This window comes from Gallus gallus, chromosome Z (genome assembly GCF_016699485.2).
Source record: "Gallus gallus isolate bGalGal1 chromosome Z, bGalGal1.mat.broiler.GRCg7b, whole genome shotgun sequence".
Lineage (NCBI taxonomy): Eukaryota > Metazoa > Chordata > Aves > Galliformes > Phasianidae > Gallus > Gallus gallus.
Genome location: NC_052572.1, coordinates 10,072,300 through 10,088,127, shown reverse-complemented (window position 1 = coordinate 10,088,127; position 15,828 = coordinate 10,072,300). Strand labels below are relative to the sequence as shown.

At 47.1% G+C, this 15,828-nt stretch overlaps 1 protein-coding gene across 8 annotated transcripts in view; it reads left to right on the top strand.

Annotated features, from left to right (window-relative positions):
- Window positions 1-15,828, top strand: part of PDZD2 (PDZ domain containing 2) — a 194,379-nt gene that overhangs the window by 112,281 nt on the left and 66,270 nt on the right. Inside the window, exon 1 of one of the 8 annotated variants that reach the window (XM_004937168.5) lies at window positions 3,771-3,841. The exons of 6 other annotated variants lie outside the window; for them this stretch is intronic. In XM_004937168.5, the coding sequence (XP_004937225.2) occupies window positions 3,822-3,841 (20 nt within the window). In that variant the 5' untranslated portion in view covers window positions 3,771-3,821. Of the gene's footprint in view, window positions 1-3,770; window positions 9,893-15,828 lie in introns of those variants that run through there. One more of the 8 variants, XM_040656510.2, reaches the window with a different exon arrangement.

The window sequence follows — 15,828 nt, the reverse complement described above, 5'->3', positions numbered from 1 at the left end:
CACTGAGTATTGTCCAGAGTTAATTAAATCAAAGAGTATTGATCAGATAGTTAGCTTCCTGCTTTGGCTCTGTGTTCCCCACGCTGCCTCTTCCCTGGTGTCTGCATATGTATTTAGGAGAAGCAGCGGAGGAGAGAAGGACTTCTGCCTCTCTTCCCTTGAAAATAAATAAAAAAATATTTGGTTGGTGAGGACTGGGGCCATGTAGGGGAAGAAAGATTGTAGAGGAAGGGTAACCTCTAACGTGGGAAGATATGTCAGGACTTTCAAGGGGCAGGAACATCTGGAGAGCTGACAACATCTTTCTCTGCTGTTTGCCAACACATTTCTATAGGGCCCCTGCCAAAAACTTCCCCTAAGTTGGGGGCTTTAGTCAGAGTGACTACAAGGAGGTCTTTGTGAGGACAGTGCTGCCTCTTGTCCCCTCTTCCTTCTGGTAGCGCAGGCAGCTTAGGCCGGCTCTGTTTTTGGGAACATACAGTGTCTTCATGGGAAATGTCAAAACGGAAATAACAGGGCAATTCTGCCTGATCAAATGAAACGTGAGGTTATGAACAGCATGATGAACAATGTGAGCAACAGCAAACCTGATATGGATCCAGTCCGACTGAGGTGGTGGAATACTTTGTGTTTTACTGTGTGTTGTATAGATGGTTATGTATATAGGTGCAAAATCCAGTAGAGTGCAGCAGGTTTAAGCTTAATCAACCTTTTGCAAGTTGGTAACCATTCTGTAGGATTTTTAATGATCAAATGACTTTTATTAATATCACAGGCCTGTATCAAACACCATTACATCCTCCAGTATCTTAAATTTAATGGCTACTCTGTTAAAGATCCCTAGACCCCCAGCTTTGTTAAACATCCCTAGACCCCCAGCTTTGAGCCCATAGTGATAGTAAGCAAAACCAGGCCCCCAGTGCTTCTCAGAATTGGCTCCACTGATGTTATCTACCCTTTGCTTCTAACATATATTACATTTGTGTGGGCGCTGTAGCATCTCAGTCATGTTTATGACCTCATCTTGTCTAATGCATAAAACATATGGTGCTTGTATGGCATCCATATGAGTAGCGTTTATGCATACGTATCTGTATAAGTTTCTATATTTGATCCATGTGAGAGCAAATATCCCAGCTTAAAAAAAAATTCTTAGGAGAATAAACGCTACCACATTTCAGAGTAAAGGCTATACCATGCTAATTTTAAGGTTTTGCACGACACATATGAAACTGTTAATAGTACCTTGGCACTGGGAAAGTACCAAATAAAGTAAGAGGATCAATAGGTGCATGATATATGGCCTCAATGATTTCTGGTTTTGTTTTTAATACTTTGGTCCTGATGCATAATGGGAGAGGAGGAGTCATCATCATCACGGAAACAGGACAGGATGGTGATTAAGATGGTGGTGGGGCTTTTGTTTCCTGGGTATATGTGGTTGCTGAAGTGTTTGTTATTGTTGTGCTCAGTGACAGTTTGTTCAGATTACCTGCACAAGTTCAGAAAATGGAGACAATGTGTTGAGATGCTTCTGGTTGAACAAAGAGAGGCATGGCCAGCAGATCGAGGAAGGTGATTCTGCTCCTCTACTCTGCTCCTGTGAGACTCCACTTAGAGCAATTGTGTCCAGTTATGGAGCCCCCATCACAAGAAGGACATGGAGCTGCTGGAGCATGTCCAGAGGAGGGCCATGAAAATGATGAGAGGGCTGGAGCGCCTCTGCTACGAGGACAGGCTGAGAGAGCTGGGGCCTGGAGAAGAGGAGGCTCGGGGGGGCCTTGTAGTGGCCTTTGAGTACCTGAAAGGGCCTACAGGAACTCTGGGGAAGGACTTTTTATAAGGGCATGTAGCAACAGGACAAGGGGAAATGGCGTTAAACTAGAAGAGAGTAGATTTAGATTAGATATTAGGAAGAAATTCTTTACTGTGAGGGTGGTGACACACTGGAACAGGTTGCTCACTGAGGTTGTAGATGCCCCCGGAAGCATTCAAGGCCAGGCTGGATGGAGCTGTGAGCAACCTGGTCTCATGGGAGGTGTCCCTGCCTGTAGCAGAGGGCTGGAACTAGGTGATCTTGAAGATCCGTTCCTACCCAAACCTTTCTGTGATTCTCACTGGATGAAGAGCCAGACAGTAGGATCCACAAGTTGACTTTGTTCTAGAACACAAGGGCCTCTAGGTAGGATTTTTTGAAGAGAGGGAAAACATTTCTGTCTATGACAGGGTTACTACTGGGATGAATTACTTTAATTTTTTTGTTTGTTTGTTATTTGTTTTTAAAAGCATCTTTGCTGCAGAAAGCTGGTGAGGAGGGATGTGGAATTTGAAAACTGGATGTCCCTGCAGAGACTTAGGTTAGATGTTAGGAGGAAATTCTTTACTCAGAAGGCAGTGAGGCACTAGCACAGACTTTCCAGAGCAGCTGTGGTGCCCCATTCCTGGAGGTGCTCAAAGCTGGGTTGAATGGGACCCTTGGCAGGCTGATCTGGTGGGGGGCAACCAGCCTATGGCAGGGGGGTGGAACTGGATGGGCTTTATGGTCCTTTCCCCCACAAACCATTCTGTGATTTGCTTGTCACTGCGTGCTTGGTCAAGGGGCGCCATCCTGAAGAGACTTCTGTCCCCAGTGAATGGTAGCATGTGTCTGAAAAAGGCCAAGCTCTCCTCCTCTGGAGCTTCCCAAGGGACCGTGAAGGAGACCCTGTGGCATGGATTCACTGCTGCCTTCCAGAAGGAAAATCCTGGGCTTTTGGGCTAGGTGGCAAAGAGCTCCTTGCTTCTGCAGTAGAGAGAGCAGTGTTGGGATCCTGCTGCTGGAATTTTTGGGTTTCAGTGAACTGGGACATCCATAGCACTGCCCTAGGGTATGGTGGGTGGCAGTGTCTGATTTGGGAAGATTAAAAATAGTTTTCGGAAGATTTAAAATAGTACTGTGTTAAAGTGCCCGTGGCAGAGTTGCTTGGCACACACATTTACAGCTGATAGTTCCCTGGCATTGCAAGTGGGCTGACGCCTGTCTGCATTACTCGAGCAGCAGAAATGTCCTGCGACATTTAGAGCTGTGGTCGAGATTGTCCAACAAAGAAATTTTTGTCACTAAGCAAAAGGCTTTCTTAAGGAATATATGTATGCTCAGACTCTGAATTTATGCTTCTCTACGTGGGATGAGTCACTGCACTGGTTTTTAATAGAGCCCCTCCGGATTTATGTGGCTGCTGCTCGGATCAACTCTGATCCAGCGCATGAAATAAGATGCAGTGATTGCTGCACTCTGCTGCTGTCCTGCTACTTGCAGGCCCTTGGTTGAAGTCTGCTTCTGGCTTTTTTTTTGTGCAGATAGCAGTTAGAAAATAAGTTGCGCAGCATCCTTGTTTCTGGTTACACTGACAGCGTGTACGTGTTGCTACTTGTTATTTTTAAGCAGACACCCAATACCTGCTATCTTGTTGGTTTAATTGAATTCTGCCTTATGTGAGAACATGCTGACAAGTCCAATCAATGCCTTCAGTGAAAGTTTAGCAAGGAGAGAGAAAGGAAATTAGGTATATGGCATGTTATAAGCTGGTAATGGACTAGTCATGGTGATGCGTAGTGGGAGTTTTTAGTTCCCCCCCGCCTTGCTGGGACATGCGTGCTGTTTTCCCCGCGGCTGCTGTCAGATCCTGTCCTGTAATTCAGAACCGTGGTTTGCAACACCTTTGGAGCAGGAGGTGGTGATTCCCTGCAGGAGGGAGCTCCTGGGGTGGGGCTGGCTCTGTGGGTGCTGCAGAGGAGAGGAATCCGGGCTGGAGGGTGCAAGCGCGGCACGGAGTTGTCGGATGCAGACCTGCTCTTTGCTGTAAGTAAACCTGTAAAGCTACAGTGGGACCAGATGAATGCAACTTGAAAGGGGAACGGAAATTTCTTTTCCTGTGATGCTGTTTCCTTTGATTCTTTTAAGTAGCAAAGGCTTATCTGCCAAATAAACCCGCGCTGTAAGAAGCAGGGGTGGGCAGAAACTCTTGGAATTAAAATCTGTGAGTCTTGCGGTCTCAGTCTCTGGGCTTTGCATATCTTTGGGGTTGGTAAACTTTGATTTGCTGGAGAGCTTATCTGCATCTAGAAGGGAGGGTTTGCCTCTGGCTAGCGTGCCCTTTGCATTCATTTAAACAATCCCCTTGTCCTGTAAAAGTTGATCTGGAACCGCTGCATGGGTCTTTTGTATCACAGCAGCTATTTTCTGCCTTCTTCATTTTCTTAACTTCAGCTTCTTTTAGCATCTTCCATCCTGTCCTGCTCGCTCTCACTCTGTTGAATATTCAAACTCTCAATCTGTACATGGGCAAAATTTATTATTGCTTTGAACTTACAAATAAAATAAGTGAATTCCCACATCCACTCTGGGAAAGGAAAACATTCAGTCTGAAGTATAATTTGGAGCCGATAGGAAAATGCATCTCATGAACAGTTTGTGCTAATTCTATAGCTCTGGTACCAAGGCACCATCTCTCTTATCATCAAGAGTATTGCATGTAAGCTCTGTGTTTTAATAGCAACTTGGTGTGGCTAATTAGTTTGCAGACTCTTTGAAGAAGCCAATGTACTGACTAAATAAGCTCTTATTTTTCAAAGCAACTAAAGGTACTCTTAATTTGCAGAGCAGATACTTGTAACGCTGCCTTTGGTTTGCGTGCTAGGAGCCAGTATGAAGCCAAGGTGATAGAGGCTCTGTGCTTGCAGTCAGGTTTACTCCAGTGCTGTCTGCGAGGGCTGGTGCTCGAGGGAGGTGTCTGGGTCTTTGGCACAGTAGCACAGCATAAATTTATGCCACTGGGCTCAGTGTGTCTGGTAGGAGAGTGTCGTGTAATGAATGCTCCTGCACTGCTGAAGTTGGTGACAGTTTTGTCCATCTTTTCGCTGTCCACAGGCAGGTTAAGTCCAGTAATGAAGAGCCGCTCTGAGTTTCTAACCAGATGACATGGCTGATCCCGAAGCCTGCATAAAGAGGCCATAGTAATTAGCAGATTTGTGACTTTGAGAGTTCTGATTCCCTTCGTACAGTTTGTTACAACAGCAAGGATTTGCAGTGAGTGAATAACAGGTGACAGTCACCAGAAGGTTTACTGTGCACATCTTGTGATGTGGTGCTGGTCTGCCTCATGCCAGCGCTAAAGAAATAACTGAGAGGTCTTAAAAAAAGTAAAAATAAAATTGCAGCTCCATGGGCCCCATCAGCATGTCTGTGCTCATAGCCCTGGGGAAGGCGGGAGGAAGAAACAAGGAAGCCTGACCTTTGTTTCCTTGCAGTGCCAAGGGCTGGTGCTGCAGCTCCTTACCCGAGCTGCGGGACATGGCTTGTGGCCTGGGCTGCTGCTGGAGATGTTTCTGTGACCCAAAAGGCCCCCAGTGTCGGAGGGGTGCTTGCGTCTTTGTGGCTGGCAGGGTGCTTACAGCAGGCTGGGAGAACTGTGAGAGTACAGCAACTTCACTCTTCTGCCTGACAAGTTAAAATCGTCTGTGAGCACTGATCTGTTGGCCCTCCGAGGAGGGCATGTCTCCATCTTGTGTTGCAAAACTGAGTGAAAGTTGGGAAATGTTTATGGCTGCTGCCATGCGCGCTCATTAATTCTCCCTTTTGGCCTCATCCAACTTACTGTGGTGAAAACAGAGAGCAAGGGTGTAATTAGAAGCTGATTTTTAAAGTGAATATCCAAGGCAAGAGGCAGACATACTACAGACAGGCACATGTACATCTGGCATCACCCAGCTCTTGCTTTTACAAGCTCTTTTGCTGCAAACTGCTGGCTGTAGTTCCTATTTTGAACGTGGTGTTTGAGGGTGACAGTCCAGGCTTTGGGCAATTTGCACAGCTGGGGTTGGTGACATCCTCAGCATCCTTTGAAATCAGGCTGTGTGCGGTGGGAGTGGGGAGTTGCATCTACTTTGCAAAAATAACTCCAGCCAGGGAGCTCCAATGGGAAACTCTTGTGTTCATGGCGGATTTCAAAGTGAGTGGTGAGCATGGTTTGCTTGTTCAGAGAGGACGATGTCACCTGGCCAGGCGTCAGGAGAAGCTGGGGGGAAGCTGCTGGGTGCACGAGGTGCCTGGTGGCCATGGCTGGGGACCTGGAGAAGTTTGGCTTGGCAGAGACCAAAGCCATTGATCCACGGCATTTACTGTGTGCACAGCCTGTTGTCATGGCCAGGAATGAAGTAGCAATTTTGTTATAGAGCTGAACAAACCATCCTTCCCAGGCCACAGTCCTAGAAAGACAGCGATGTCATTTGCAAGAGCGGCCTAAAAAGTTTTTAGTGTGCAGTCAGATTGTACTTCCAGACTTTTCTTCTGCATTGCTGGAAGGTTAGGACTTCCTTCTTCTGGTTTTAACAGGGAGCTGAATTTCTTGCCCTGGCTCTGTGTTCCTGGCTTTGTGAGCTTCATGACCAAACCAGAAGCTGTCAGGATGCTGTATGGCAGGCACTATCCCCCTTGGTAAGGAGGCAGCAGCTGATGAGGTATCTACTTTCAGTGTTATGACAAATCCAGGAAAACACCAAGAACTGAGTGGTCTTTTGGAGGTGAATAGCCCTCTTTGCCAAGTTCTGTCCCCTGAAGCTGATAAGAGCTATGAATTTCTCTGTCCTTAAAGACACTCAAGGTCAAGCTGGATCAGACTGTAGTCATCCCTGTTTGTTGTAGGGTAGTTGGGGCAGATGACCTTTAAGGGTCCTTTCCAACTCGTATGATTCTGTGATTTGTTCCTTCCATATCTGACCCAGCCTTTGTGGGGTTGCTGGGTGCCTGCCCATTCCCTCTGTTCATAGGACTCTTCTCAGCAGTTCAACTGAATGTGTTGGGAATAAGGCTCTGCCCCAGCATCTCGCTTCCTACTGTAAAATAGGCTTGATTGAATTTTCTGGCTCTCCTTTTCATTGCTTGCAGACATCCAAAGCCTTTACTTCTCAGTGGAGAGAAGTATTTTGGGAATTACAGCTAATGTGGAAACCTAAATAATGTGTTTTGCCATAACATTGTTGCAGATTTTTTATTTATTTATCTATTTTAATTTAAAATATCTTTGCGGAACATTTCTGCTGGCATAGAAGTCATTCATGTGTGTATTTTCTCTTCCCATTTGGGGCATTTGTGGTGATTTCTGCACAGGGAAAGATAGGAGGCTTAACTCCAGAGGGCTGGAATAGCCTGGTAGTGAGTGGGGAGTGAACAGCTCTCCATGTTTCCACACCTCCAGGCAGATATATTGCATACAGTAGATTTGGAGTGTTAAATCTACTCCCAGCGGTCAGTGCTACCTAATGAGAATGGGAACAAGGAGCTACATAGAATATTTGTGGGGAAGAGAAGGGGTATGTATGAGCTGGTTGTGTACATAGAAGACGCTTTAGAGGCACTGTTGTCCTAAAATGGTGTGGAGGGAAAGTGGAGAGCCCTGGAAGTGCCGTGGCACAGCGTGAAATACAGCGGCAAGACTCAGGCACTCAGCATGCGGTGGGTGGGATGCTGCCGTCAGTGCATGCTGTGTATGTGGGCAGCGTGGGGGTCACGCATGGGTGGGTTTTGACCTCTTTCTTTTTCCTTAACTTGAGGCATGTGTGCTTTTCAGTCTGGTGATTTCGTGTTTTGCAAACATGAACTTGCTTGGACTTCCCAGTCTGGGGTAAGTCTTCCACCTCAAGAGGAATGTGGCAGAAAAGGAAAGTTGCTGCCATGTATGAATGAGGATTTTTCAAACCACCAAGAGCACTCCATGAAAATTGGTCTGAAATAAAGTAAAAGCTTTACTTTGATGCATTCTCGCAGTTTGGAAGTCAAAATTTCAGTGTCTCTCTCTTCATTAACATTTCTGAGATTTGTTTTCTAATTCAGAAGTTTTGTTTAAAAAAAAAAAAAAGGCAAAAAGCTTGAACACCTGAACTGATGATAGAAAGCTGTGTCTCAGAAATTAACAGTAACACTGGCATTGAAAGCAGTTTGAGCATTGCTCTGCGACTTTACTACAGCTGTTGCAAAAAAAAAGTAAGCAAGAATTTATTTGTAATCCAGTGTGCCATCTTTGCAAATCAGCCTTTTTCTGTTTGGGTCCTCGTGCTTCTCCTAAAGCAGAAAATTGTGCATAGGCCTGATTAAATGGTAGCTCTGGTCCATGCAGACTTCCCTCAGATGAACGGGTTGGAGGATACTTTTGTAATGGAGCAGTTACTGAGTGTCTGTGCTAGACAACAGTGTAGCCCGAAAGCTGGGGAAGGAAGCTGTTGTGCTATAGCTGACCTCTGTGCTGGGGTTACTTTGAGGGTTACATGGCTGTGATGTGATCCATGGACACAACACTGATGTACATCAGCACATAGTACAGCAACTGAAGTGCATGGAGTGGGTGCCTGGCACGTGCCTGTCTCTGGAATTTCACATGAGATGAATTTAGTTGAAGCTTGGGTGACTGCCCGACTGCGTGAACCGGAGCACAAGGAACATTAGATTTGCTTCATAAGTGCATTCTTGGTATGTACAGAAGTGCTGTGACAGAGAAGCATTGTTGATGGCAGCCCTTGGTCATGAAGGTGTTGGGAGGGACAGGGGCTAGCAAGCAGACTGAATCTCTCTCTTGCTTTGCAGTTTTTGACTGTATTTCTTCTCTGTCCATCCCATGGTCACAAGGCATAATAATCACTGCCCTGTGCCTTGCTGCAGTTTGGTAAAGCACTGCATGAGGAGGAAGAGCAAGCAAAATGAAATCCAGACATTCTAGAAAACATATTTGGTGAAAATGGATTAAGGAGTAAGCCTTCTCTGTTGTTGGCAGCAGTTGTGTTTGGATATGGGCTTAACGGGGTGACAGCACTCAATCACCCCTGTACTGCAACAGCATTGCCAAATGACATGAAGCAACCAGGGATGTCCAACCTTGCCCTGCCCTCACAGGGAGAGCACATCCAGCTCTGGACTACAACAGGAGAACATAATGTGTGTGAGAAATGACACATATCCAGGTAAACATCTCTTTCCAGCAGAACTAACAAATGGGAGCTGGACTGAGTTGGGCCACCACTGTTTGTAGGCTGTGCTGTCAAACAAGGAACAAACTGAGTTTGTCAGCTTAATCCTTATTCCCTTAGAGACCCAGACTCAAATAGCATCGTGTGCTTCTGACATTTAGGTGCAATTGTGGGAGTTAACATGTTTAGTAGGATCAGCTTCTTTGTAAAGCTTGAGTCCAAAAGTTACTGCAGTCTGAAGGCAGCATCACTCTTCTCTTCTGCTAGCAGAGACAATGGATCAGCAGATGCCTGAGGGTTTTGTGCTTCTCACTGGGTCAGATGGCTGCTGGTATGGCTACTGATTTAAAACTACTGATGAGCCTTGGGGTCCATCTCAGAACTCAGGTGCTGTTTCTAGCTGCAGAGGAGCTGTGCAGCTTCTTGAGTTCCTCTCTTCAGGTATTTGTGCTAGGAAGGGAAGAGGCTCAATGCAACCATTTGTGACCTACATCTGTGTGCTGCGTTCTGGAGGTCCCTATTCTCATCACTCTCCATAAGCTCTGACCATGTTTCTGAAGCACACGGGGCAAAAACACATTTTTGCACTGTGCCAACGCAATCACAGAGATCTAATCTCTCTCCTTTCCACACCTGCAGTGAGGATGCGATTAAGCTGGTCTGCAGGAAGAACGTCTGGCCTTTTGATTTTAAAAAGCAAAGTTGTGGGGCTGCTGAGCTGAGCAAGCCAGAGCCTCTCCCTGCAGCCTGCGAGCTCCTGTCCTGCAGCTGAAGCCGTGCCAGCAGTGCCGGTGGGAGCGGAAGCCTGGCCTCGCTGCTGCTTGCTTTCCTGTCCCTGCGTGCTGATGGGAACCTGATCAGAGCACCGAGCCGGGTTAAAGCTCCTTGCATTAAGGTTTGAGTTTTTTTGGGTGTTTGCTTTTGGCTGTGTTAATTTAAAGCTGGATCGGTTCCCGGGTTGGTTCATTGGTATGGCTGGCCAAGGGTTGTGCCAGCAGCCGAGCAGGATGTTGGGTGGGAGGAGAGCTGTGATGTTTCGTGCTGGCTGATGGTGGATTTAAGGTGTTTGTGAAACTGTGATGCCACAGCTTTGCCACCCTGCACCTTGCAGCAATTCTGTGGGTTAGACCTGTTTTTGTTTTGTTTTATTTTGTTTTGTTTTTTAATGGAAAGGCTTGCCTGGGGTGCTGCAAGCAATCTGCAGAGCAGCAGCAGGGGAAGAGGAGTTTAATTCTCCCTAATTCAAGGCCACATCATTGCACTGATACCAGGCAATAAGGTGTCTCGACAGTCTTTAGTTATGGCCCTGTGTCACAAGACTGATATTAATCTCATCCTTCAGTGGAAGCCACAGGTAGGCAGTGAGTCTGTGAGAACACAACAGCAGTCCTCTGCTCTCTCATCACCTCTTCCCAGAGCTGGAGACTTCACAGAGAGCCTGGCAGAGGGGTCTTTTGGATCCAGAGATGTGCGTGCACAGTCTTGCAGACTTCAGCTCTGGAGGTTTTTGTTCTTGTTAATCTTAAATTCTCTCTGCTTTGCTTTCTCTGCTGAGCACTGAAGAGCAGACCTTGCCCTGTTTGTTCACTGATACGCTGCCTCTCTGACTTTTCGGTGTTGTGCTGATAGCAGCCAGCCTGTGAGCAGCTCGAATTGCTCCAAGGCAAGCACGAGGACAGCGTGATTGCTTGAGGCTACTGGCAGCCATAATCTGAAGGAGGGATTGTGTCTAATCAGCACCCAGCACGCTTGTACCGGCTTAGGAAAGGCCACAGAAAAATACCTTGAAGTTTAACTTCCAGATTCATTTTTCCTTGAAGGTTTTAGTAGGTCTAGTTGCATTCCTGGCTGTACAGTTAACGGTGAAAAATATGCAATATGGATTCTGAGTCCTGTTCTCTACAGCAACACTTGAGCTATACTCAGAGAAGAAGACAGCATAGCTCAGGGAGCTGCAGCCAATATGAGGCTCTGGGCGGTGCTGCTCATCCCTGGCTGTGAGCCGAGGGCTGGGAGCCGCTCATCCTCTCCTTGGAGGTGGGAGCCCTGTCTGTACTTTGGGCTGCTTGAACGCCCTCCCTGGATGCTTTATGTCTCTCAGCTCTATGAGTGACTCTTCCCATGCCATTTCTGCCTTTCACCCTGCTTATTAAGGCAGGCAGAGAGCACCGCGTCCCCGTGTGTGCCGTCACCTGCACAGCCTGAGACAGGATGGGGCTTGTCATGGCAAGGCTCTGGGCTGAGAGCTACCTGGCTCCTTTCTGGTGCAAAAATGTGATAGAACAGCTGGCTTTAGCAACCCTATTCATTGCAACTGAGGTGAGTTGCGGCCAGAGATCAGTGTCCTCCAAGAAGGTCCCACAGCCAACACGGGGTGTGCCCCAACGTCGTGGTGAGGGCAGGCTCCAGCCTGGGCTTTGGGAGTGATCATCATTGGCTGTGTTAATGCATGCTTGAGTCCTGTCTGAAGGAGTGGAAGTCTCCTAGAAGTGCCCTCTGGTGTCTGCCAAAATCTGCCCGCAATGTTGTGGGTTTTCTCCCACAGTGACTGCAATGGGGTGAGGGATTCACGTGGAGCCTTTGATCAGTCACTATCTGTTAGTCATAGATTTGCCCTGACTTACCTGAAAAGCAAGTTAGCTCGGTTTCCTGTGTCATGAAGAGATGGTTTGTTAGTTTTAGCTCTTAAATCCCACTTGGATGTGGAGGCTTCAGCACTGTGAGGATCCACACTGCCCTTCATCCTTTCAGCCTGGAGAAGATTGAGTTTCAAGACATTTCGCCATGCCAAAGCCTTCCAAAGCAGTGCATAACAGCTGGCAGTCTGTCTGTCCTGCTGAGTACACTGCAGGTCTGCGGCTCCAGAAGCCATCGGTGTGATGGAAGTTCCTCCTCCGTGCCCTGGTGAGCTGCAGTGCGGGCCGGGGGATGTCCGTGGGTGTCATTTCCACTCTGTTTTCTGATCAATCAGGATGAACGGTTGTGTAGAAATGCAAAATGGTATCATTAGTGTAAAATAAGCATACTTCTTCAGTATTTCTGATCTTAAAGTGGATCCAGATGTTCTCTTGCAGCTGCCAGGCCTGCTTTGGTTTTCATGTAGTTCAGCGCAACCGTCTGTGTTTGTTCAAGAGGGATGGGATATGACAGAGTTTGTCACAGCGTACTCTTGTCAGGTCTGTAAGCCTTTATGTTTGCACACTCCTATGTGTAAAATGTAAAAATGTCTGAGTTTACCCTACAGCGCATTTTCCAAGTATGATGCTGGACATGCACACCAAGCCACTTGGAGTATACTGAGCTAACTTACTGATCTGTGCAATCGCAGCGTAGGGCAGAAGTGGGATTTGACTGCATAACTCAAAAGAGCCTCCGAAGGATGGGTCCGTCTCTCAGTAGCTCAGATGGAAGAGGAGCAGGGAGCGTCCCCTGGTAGCAGCCACCAGCTGCATTTTCTAACCTGTGGTTGAGCTTTGCCAGAGGGGACTTTACCGCGCTGTTTAAAGTGCAAAGTGATTTTTCCCTAGTTTTAAAGATTATTCAGATTTTCATGGTTTCTCTCCTATAGAGAAGAACAAATCTGCCCTGCTGCTTAAGGGCAGCCTTTTATTCAAGCTGAGGTTTTAGCAGAGTTGGGGCCAGAGCAGGATGAAAGCAGCAAAAGCGGCTGCTCCTTCTGAGCATGTCAGCGGGAAATGTTTCCAAACTGACTCTTTGGTGATACCTTAGACCTTGCTTGGGGAGATGACACTACAGCGGAAATATCGAGCTTCAATGCTTGTCGTCCCTCCAGGGTCTACCACCCACATGGCTGGGTTGGTTTTGTGGTCTTTGGTGTTTTCCTGTCTCACTGGGATTTTCCGAGCCTTGCCTTCATATATATATGGAAAATATATACGTATATAAAATCATTTTTTCTTCCAGAAATGCACTCAGCGTGTTCCGTGACACTCCAAAACAGACTTTTTTTGCCACTTGTTGTTACTGCAGAGGGTGTGCAGCCCCTCTCCTTGCCTCACCTTGCAGAGCTGTGGCGTTGCCTCCCTGGGCTCTAAGTTATCACGTGGGACTAGAGATCTCCTTCACGCGTAAGGCAGGGATGTGGGTTGAGTTCCATAGAATGGGAGCAGCCCTTTGTATGTAGGGAGACTGGATTCTTGGTGCTGCCTTACAAAGCCTGGCAAAACCAGGAAGCATGGATGAGTGTTCTGTTGGTGAAATGTTTTGCAAATGCTGCATTACCAGTTGGTGAAATCTCTTTATTTCAGCCACAGGCTCTAGGAGTGGGTGCCCAGGGTTTTTAGCTGGTGCATGCCATGCAGGGCTTCTTCTGCATCCTACTCCATCCCTTGCCAACCAGCGCAGGGTAGAGGAAGTTAAAAGCCTATTGTGATTTACGGTCTCGGTTTTCAATAAATTAGGTCAATCAAAGCCGCATTTGGGAGATTTTTTGCTTCTTCTGCCTTTTTCATCTGAGCTCATGTTTGAAGTAGCAGAAAACTTGCAGGCAGCAGCTGATGCTGTGTGCTGAGAGCTGCGGATGCACACAGGCTCTGATCCTGTCCAGCCAAAAATCCCCTTGGTGCAGTGATGGCTAAAATCTCTGTGGATGCTCTGCTGGGACTGAACCTAAAAAAAGACATATCTGCTTAGCACACATTAAACCCATGAGAAGCGAATTCTGGGGTCCTGTCTAGCTCTGGTGGCTTTTTCTTTTTTTTCCAGTATAGATACGTTTTATTGAATCTATTTCTTTATTCCCCTCTGGCTCCTGGATGCTCCTGGACTGATTGAAAGTAATTAAAAATCTGCAGGTTCTCAGTCTTTTAATACATTCTTTCCTGTCTTTTGTCCTGTGCTGAGAGCCTGCTGTGCTTCCATGGGGTTTTCTGGCTTCTCTCTTAAATAGGGAAAGAAACGACAATGGGAAAGGAAGCCAGCTAAGTAGGCAGCACGTACTTAGCAGAACTTAAAAGTGGCTCAGGCTCCTTGGTTAGCAGCCCTGCCTAGGGATGGAGGGTGATACTGACAATGACCGCAAATCCTCCGTATATTAGATGCCTATTTTGTAATATGAGTGTGGTGTTACACCAGTGCTGGTTTTCCAAAACCCAGGATGCCTGATTATTGATTTGAAACAAGCTCTGGGGTAATGATGCCACTTATTGCATCGCTGGTACCCGTCCTTGTGGCAGCTGGACATACCCTGTCAGGAAATACTGGACATCGTCTGGTGTGCGTGACCCCTCGCTGCCACTCAAAGCTAATTGCTTCCTGCCCCACAGAAAGCATTCCTTTTTCTTCATGGGAATGTGTGCTTTGAACTGCCGAGGAGCACTCAAGATGACATAAAACCATGAGTTACTACAGGCTGCATGCCTGGAACATGCAGACCATCCCACCATATGGAGTAAATCAGCGTGGCCCCTCTGACTTCAGCACAGCTACATCATTACCTCTCTGAGCTGCAGGCATGAGTTTCTGTGGACAGTGGATAGAGAAGAAAAAACTTTTTCTTCCCTTTCTGTACTTTGCATGTTACGAGCAAAGTAAATGGAGATGAAGCAGTAAACTATTTTTCTCCTTTGTCAAATGGGACATGCACTAAGTTCCCCCTCTGCTTGGTTCCAGAATCAGGCAGTTGGTTACTGCATGCACTCGGTTACTGGCACTCAGAAGTACAGCAGCGATTAGTTCGGAGATAGAGATCAGTGTTTTAAATCTCCCACGTTGGTGCACCTGCACGAGAACAGGTCTGGCAGAACGAGCTGTGCCCGGAGCAGGCAGGGCAGCACCCATGTGAGGCACGGGGCTACTGGGAGAGGAGCAGCTCTTCTTCTGTGTGCCAGCAGCAGCAGCAGCGCTATCAGGCTTATGTGTGATGGATCAGAGTGCAGTGGTATTGCTGCAAGCAAAAGCCATGAATTTTAATCAACTTTACTGGCTGCCTTGAAATTTGAGTTGAAAGATAAATGTGAAAAACAGGCAGCCCGTATTGTTTCTGGAACAAAACGGCCCCTCTTCTGTTGATTAAAAGCATTTTTCTTTTAACTTGATAATCCAAACTACTTCCATCTTACTTGTGGAATTTTTTAGGTGAAGCCTGCAGGTCCTGCCTGCCCCGGCCGCCTCGCTGGGCCTGTGTCACCTCACAGCCACCCAGACGGCTGTGCTGCTGCGGGGACAGTGCTGTCTGTTTGGGGATGGTTTGAAAAAAGATGGGCTTAAGGTTCTATTTGGATATATAAATGTTCCCTTCTCTTCCCTTCTTCCTTTCTTCCCTCCTTTCTTCCCTTCCTCCCTCCCTTCCTTCCTCCCTCCGGTCCTTCCTTCCTTCTCCCTTCCTTCCTTCCTTCTGTCCTTCCTTCTTGAGGCTTGCCCAAGCTTACTTGCTCCAGGGCTGTACTTAGTGTGTGGACACATTCAGGTGGGCATCAGACTTCCTAGTGAAATACAGGCAGTCTGAGCGGTGCTGTTGTCTGAGGGGGACATCTCAGATTTAGGAAGGGGTAGACTGAGACTACCGGCTAATTTCTGTGAATAAAAACATACCGGTTGTGTGTTGCTTTCAGCCACTGCCAGGCTGGTCCAGATTGCTTTGAGTAAAGGAGAGAGGTTTCTTCACCCATTTGCAGAGAAGTTTGCTTCAGGGGTTATCAGAGCTGCTTTTCCTGTTTTGCTATAAGTCACCTCTGTGCAGGAATAGCTTTGAAGGGTTGTGTTTAAGGCCAAACAGCTTTTCAGAAAGGGAAGGGGAAAATTACCCCACAAGCATCAGGCAGGGAAAAAAAGGGTGGAAGACTCCCGAGTTCCTCCTGCTCTCTCAGCCAC